We start from the raw sequence: 5,533 nt of genomic DNA on the forward strand, positions 1-5,533 counted from the left end.
TTATCCACTACACCACAGTTTCAGCCCCCTACAGGTTACTCATAATATCTCATACAATGCCAATGCTAAATAAATAGTTGTTACAATATGTTCCATCATAGGTTATTCCTTCATAGGTTAACAATAAAATTAATGGTGAAAAATGGAAAATCAAGTCACTGTACATGAGAAACTATATGAAGAAACATACCTACTAACTATGGAAATTGTATTCAAGACATAATTTGAAAACTTATAATTTATTAATGGATGCAACCAATTCTAAAACTGGGCAAAGAGTATGAAAAAGCACTTGAATAGGGAAAATACATACATGCCAATTAGCACATGGAGCAATTCTCAACATCATTATTTATCTTGAAAATCAAAATAAAACTGCCATGAGGAACTGCCATACAATAAGCTTTCTAAAGTAAAATCGTTGACAATCCAGGTGGACAAAGACATGGAGCAACTGAAACCCTCATACATTTCTAGTGAGAATGTCAAAATACATGAGCCCATTGGAAAACAGTTTGGCAGTTTGATATCAAGTTAAACACACACCTATTATGTGACACAGAAACCGCACTTGTAGGTGGGATTTCATCTCATTGCCCAAGGAAAATGAAAACAATATTCCAAACAATGTAAATAAAGGTCTAGAGAAAATAATACCTACTGTTGCACACAGTGCCAGCAACTGTAATGTTCACATTTAAGAAGCCTATGGACTCTATGTCTCCTCATCTTCAGGATATATAAATCTCAATTAGAAAGATTAAGAAAAAACACCAGCTTGAACAAGATTTAAGAAGGATTCTTGTTTAGGGCTTCACTGAACTCAAATGTCTACTTACTGTAATCTAGTAGTAGTGTGAGAAATCAGCCCATATTACCATTCTTTGTGCACAGTTAATACAATTTGCCCCCTGGGAAATTAAATTAAGAGAGGCAAGTTCTCTACCGTTTCTTCCAATCTAGTTGAACGTCTCTGTCTTGCATAAAATGATTATAGATCTCTCCCCTATCACCAAGTAACAACCTCTTGCTCTTCCAAATTTTCATGTTTTTAATTACATTTCACTCATTTGGGATTTAATACAAGCTGTTTGTGATCCATTAACTAGAATAATCTAGTTTGTTGATCGAATATGTTCTGCAATGTCCGTCAGATGAACTCTAGTACTCTAAACCAAGGAAATTTTTCCTTTTTTATATGTTTGCTTCCCATTTATTTATTTTTAAATGATAAACAACTTTTAGAAGTTTTAGATACACAGAAAAATTGAGACAATAGTACTGATAGTTCCCACACACCATGCACCCAGTTTCCCATACCATCAGTATGTATACTTTACTATGTCAGAGAAAATTAATAAAGTTAAAATTCATAGACTTCTGGGTTTGTGGATTCAACTACAAACAACCACTAACGCATGCCCTGTACTTATTAATGTGACTGGCACACAGCAGCTCTTCCGTGAATGTCCCTTTAAAGAGTGACTAAAACTCATAATAATTCCTTTTTTTTTTTTTTCACTTTCAAGATGCCCTTTATTTGGCCAATGCATTTCCTTAGAGATAGAGAGAATAAGAAATCGGTGATGTGCCTCACGGAAGAACTCCTCCTCCACTATTTATAGGATTTTTTTTTTTGGTTAAAAGCTGCCTAGGAAAAATCCAGAAAGCCCTACAACTGTCTGACAGCCAGCATTCAGACGAGATCGGGCGCATTCAGGGTGGTATGGCCGTAGACATGACAGCCAGCATTCAGAACACACGCAAAGCTCCCAAGTTCCCCTTGGTGATCTCGGCCCAAGGCCACCCGTCCCCTCATCCTTCTCCATGGACTCAGTGGAACTAAACGAGAAGTCGTCCGCGGATTCCGTGCCCCTTGGCTGTGGCTCCGTTGCTTTGTGTTCCCTTCGGAAGAACCTTGCTTTGGCTAGCAGGGTGCCGGGATGACATACAAGAGTCAGGCTATGACAGAAACGTGTTTTCCCATGACAGGCCGGCTCTGAGGGGAGCCACACACAGCGAAGAGGAGAACTACCATGCAGCGTCTTTGACTTTTTTAGGGATTCAAGTCCAGAAGAATCCAGTTTCAGTTGCAAATGTTCCATGGAAACCCCAATAACAACACTGACAGAAGGGTTTGTCACTCAATACTTCAGTGCTAGAAACAAGACTGCGAATTTCATTCTATTGGAAAACCGAAGGGGGTGGTGTTTGGCCAAGCAGTGAGTCAGAGCCAAATTTCTGCTGAGTCAACACTATGATGTACCTGCTGAGTCATCACTAGTATGTACCTGATGAATCACTGTGAAATTTCTGGTGAGTCATCACTTTGAGGTACCTGATGAGTCATCGTTATGACCTACCTGGCCAGGCCTCAATAATTTCTGCTGACACATCATTATCACATACCTGCTGAGTCATCACTAGTATGTACCTGGTGAGTCACTGTGAAATTTCTGGCGAGTCATCACTATGACGTACCTGAGGAGTCATCCTTATGACATACCTGGTCAGTCCTCATGAAACTTCTGCTGTCTCATCATTATCACATACCCACTGAGTCATCAACCATCATCCATACTGGAGTATCCGAGTTCAATTCCCACCTCTGGCTCCCAACCCCAGCTTCCTGCCAGTTCCACGCACAAGCAACAGCAACGAGTCGATGAAGCCCCGGCACGATGACACGGACGACCAGCCGACACCCCCTCTTTGGCCTTTGGGGCTCCAAGCTTCCCTGTGCACCTAGGTTACAGACATCAGCCTGGAGGAGACGGCGTCAAGTTTCCTGATGGGCATTTGTGTCCTACGTCTGCACACAATCCACAGGCTGGACAGCCACCCACGAGCCCCACGGCACTTAGGCCCCCTGGCTGCTAGTTAAACATGATGGATTCGGGGTCCTGGTTGGCCATCTGGGCCATGTGTCTCAGGACGTCCTTCTTGGTGATGATGCCAAGGAGCCTCCCGCTGCGCGTCACCAGGCACTGCCGCAGCCCCAGCTTGCGGAAGATGTCCACCACGGTCTCCATGGGCGTGTGGTCCGTGACGGTGAAGGGGCTGAGGTTCACGATGCGCCGCAGCTTCAGGGGCTGCGGGCTGTTGGCCGGCAGCTCCGGGGGCTCCTCCGTGAAGTAGGTGACGGAGCCGCTCACCACGCCGTCCTGCCGCTGCCGGGCATTCTTGATGGCCAGGATGAGCTCCCTCCTCTGGGCGAAGCCGATGAGGCGCTCGGAGTCCCGGGACACCACCACCGGGAAGCCGTTGTAGTCGGTGTCCTTGATGAGCGCCTCCACGTCCTCCACCGTCATGCCGTCCTGGGTGAGCACCGACAGCGGCGGCTCCCCGCGCCGGGGCCGCATGACGTCCGTGGCCAGCGTGCGGTGGGTGAACTCGTCCTTGACGTCCAGGAACGGGTACCCGTTCAGGTGGATGTGCGCCTCGTAGATGCCCTCCTTCCCGAAGGCGTCGGCCACCCACTTGCTGGTCACGGCCGCCGCCATCAGGGGCACGATGTACTCCAGGCCGCCGGTCAGCTCGAACATGATGACCACCAGGGACACGGTCATCCTGGTCACCCCGCCCAGGCACGCCGCGGCGCCCACCATGGCGTAGAGTCCCGGCGTGACGCAGTCGGCGCCGGGCCGGCACCAGTTCCTGAAGACGATCCAGTCGTGGTGATGGTAGGCCAGCTGCTCCACGCCCACGCCCACCATCCTGCCCGCCATGGCGCCCACGGCCATGCTGGGGATGAAGAGGCCCGAGGGGATCTTCATGCCGAAGGTGAAGACGGTGATGACGACCTTGAAGACCAGCGCCAGGGCCAGCTGCCACATGGCGGTGTAGACGCCGCGCCCGGCCGGCCGGTCGGGGATGTCGTCCAGCGGCCGGGTCATGTTGGGGTCGCTGACGTAGTCGCAGAGCTGGGAGGACGCCAGGGCGCCGCAGTCGTTGAACAGCTCGGAGATGAGCTCGCTGGTGCTGCGCCGCGTGTAGGGGTTCGGGTAGGCGGCGACGGCCGTCACGGCCGTGACCGCCAGCACCTCCAGCACCGGGTACCGGCCCAGCCGGGTGGTCTTGCGCCGCCGGCACCAGGCGATGTTGCCACGGATGAAGAGCGCGCCCCACAGGCCCCCGAAGACGCCCAGCAGGATGAAGGGGAGCAGCTCGGCCATGTACCAGGGCGTGTGGTACTCCACGTAGAACAGCACCAGCCGGCTGTTGCCGAAGGGGTTGATGGACCGCAGCGTGAAGGCCGCCACCAGGGCCGCGAAGAAGGACCTCCACAGCGTCTTCAGCGGGAAGTAGTAGCTGACCTCCTCCAGGCTGAACAGCACACCCCCGATCGGGGCCCCGAAGGCCACGGAGACGCCCGCGGCGGCGGCGGCCGACAGCACCTCCCGCCGCTTGCCCTCGTTGCGGCTGTACTTGGAGAAGAGGCCGCTGAAGAGGTTCCCGCAGCAGCAGGCCACGTGCACCAGCGGCCCCTCCTTGCCCAGGCTGAGCCCGGACGACACCACCAGCACCAGGGTCACCGTCTTGATGAGCAGCGTCCACTTGCCCAGGTAGCCCCGGATGATGAAGCCGCTCAGGATGGTCTTGATCTCCGGGATGCCGGAGCCGCAGGCGTAGGGCGCGAAGACGCGCACCAGGGACACGGCCAGGAAGGCAAAGAGCAGCGCCCACAGGATGTACATCAGGTAGTTGAGGACGTAGGCGCTGGCCCCCTCCGACCGGCTCACCAGCAGCTCCGACCACGTCTGCCACTGCGGGCACCTGTCCCGGTCCTCGAACGTGGTCTCGTTGGACGTCCAGCAGCACTGCTCGTGGCTGTACCAGAAGGCCGACAGGCACACGCCCTCCTTCAGGTCGGTCATCCAGTCCACGGCCAGGTCGATGACGCCGGCCAGGGTGCCTGCCAGCAGCCCGATGAGCAGCATCACCGCCCACCCCGACCAGGCGTCCAGCAAGCTCTTGACGAACTCCCACACGGACTCCCTGCTCCTGCTGGTGATCTTCCGGTGCCGGTCGGTGTCCCGCGACTTCTCCCGCAGCCAGTCGATGGTGTGGAAGTCCTCGTAGGTGCCCACGTCGGGGAACGGCTCGTCCAAGAAGTCCATCAGGTTTGCCGGGCCGCTCATGGCTGCTGCGTGGACCACGACGCGGCGTAGACCTCGCGCACCTGCACCGCCTCCTCTGGCATCCTCGCGGCGTGCGCCGTGACGTCGGCAGGGGCGGGGCCCCGCACGCCGCCGCGTGACGTCAGCAGGGCCGGGCGGGACGCGGGGACGCGGGGACGCGGAGGACGCGGGCGGCTGAGACGCTGGGGGCGCGGGGAACGTGGGCGTGTGAGGGTCTCAAGGCGCGGGGACGCGGGCGGCTGAGGCGCTGAGGGCGCGGAGGACATGGGCAGCTGAGGCGCTGAGGGCGTGGAGGACGGGCGGCTGAGACGCTGAGGGTGGCGGCGACTCCCGGGCGGCGTTGCCCCGCAGGCCCCATCCCAGGCGCTGTCCGTCCCCGCTCAGCCCCCGTC

The 5,533-nt window shown here is 54.7% G+C and overlaps 1 protein-coding gene across 1 annotated transcript; it reads right to left on the bottom strand.

Moving 5' to 3' along the window:
• Positions 1 to 220: 220 nt before the first annotated feature.
• LOC133774452 (H(+)/Cl(-) exchange transporter 4) lies at positions 221 to 5,198 on the bottom strand. The gene has a single exon (XM_062212157.1). It carries the CDS (start codon positions 5,139 to 5,141, stop codon positions 2,877 to 2,879), a length of 2,265 nt encoding a protein of 754 aa, XP_062068141.1. The 5' UTR covers positions 5,142 to 5,198; the 3' UTR covers positions 221 to 2,876.
• Positions 5,199 to 5,533: the final 335 nt, after the last annotated feature.

Source organism: Lepus europaeus, chromosome 2, assembly GCF_033115175.1.
Source record: "Lepus europaeus isolate LE1 chromosome 2, mLepTim1.pri, whole genome shotgun sequence".
Taxonomy (NCBI): Eukaryota; Metazoa; Chordata; class Mammalia; order Lagomorpha; family Leporidae; genus Lepus; species Lepus europaeus.

Bases quoted from the DNA above. Each gene is read 5' to 3' on its own strand.
- LOC133774452 (XM_062212157.1), bottom strand. From the start codon at position 5,141: ATGAGCGGCCCGGCAAACCTGATGGACTTCTTGGACGAGCCGTTCCCC.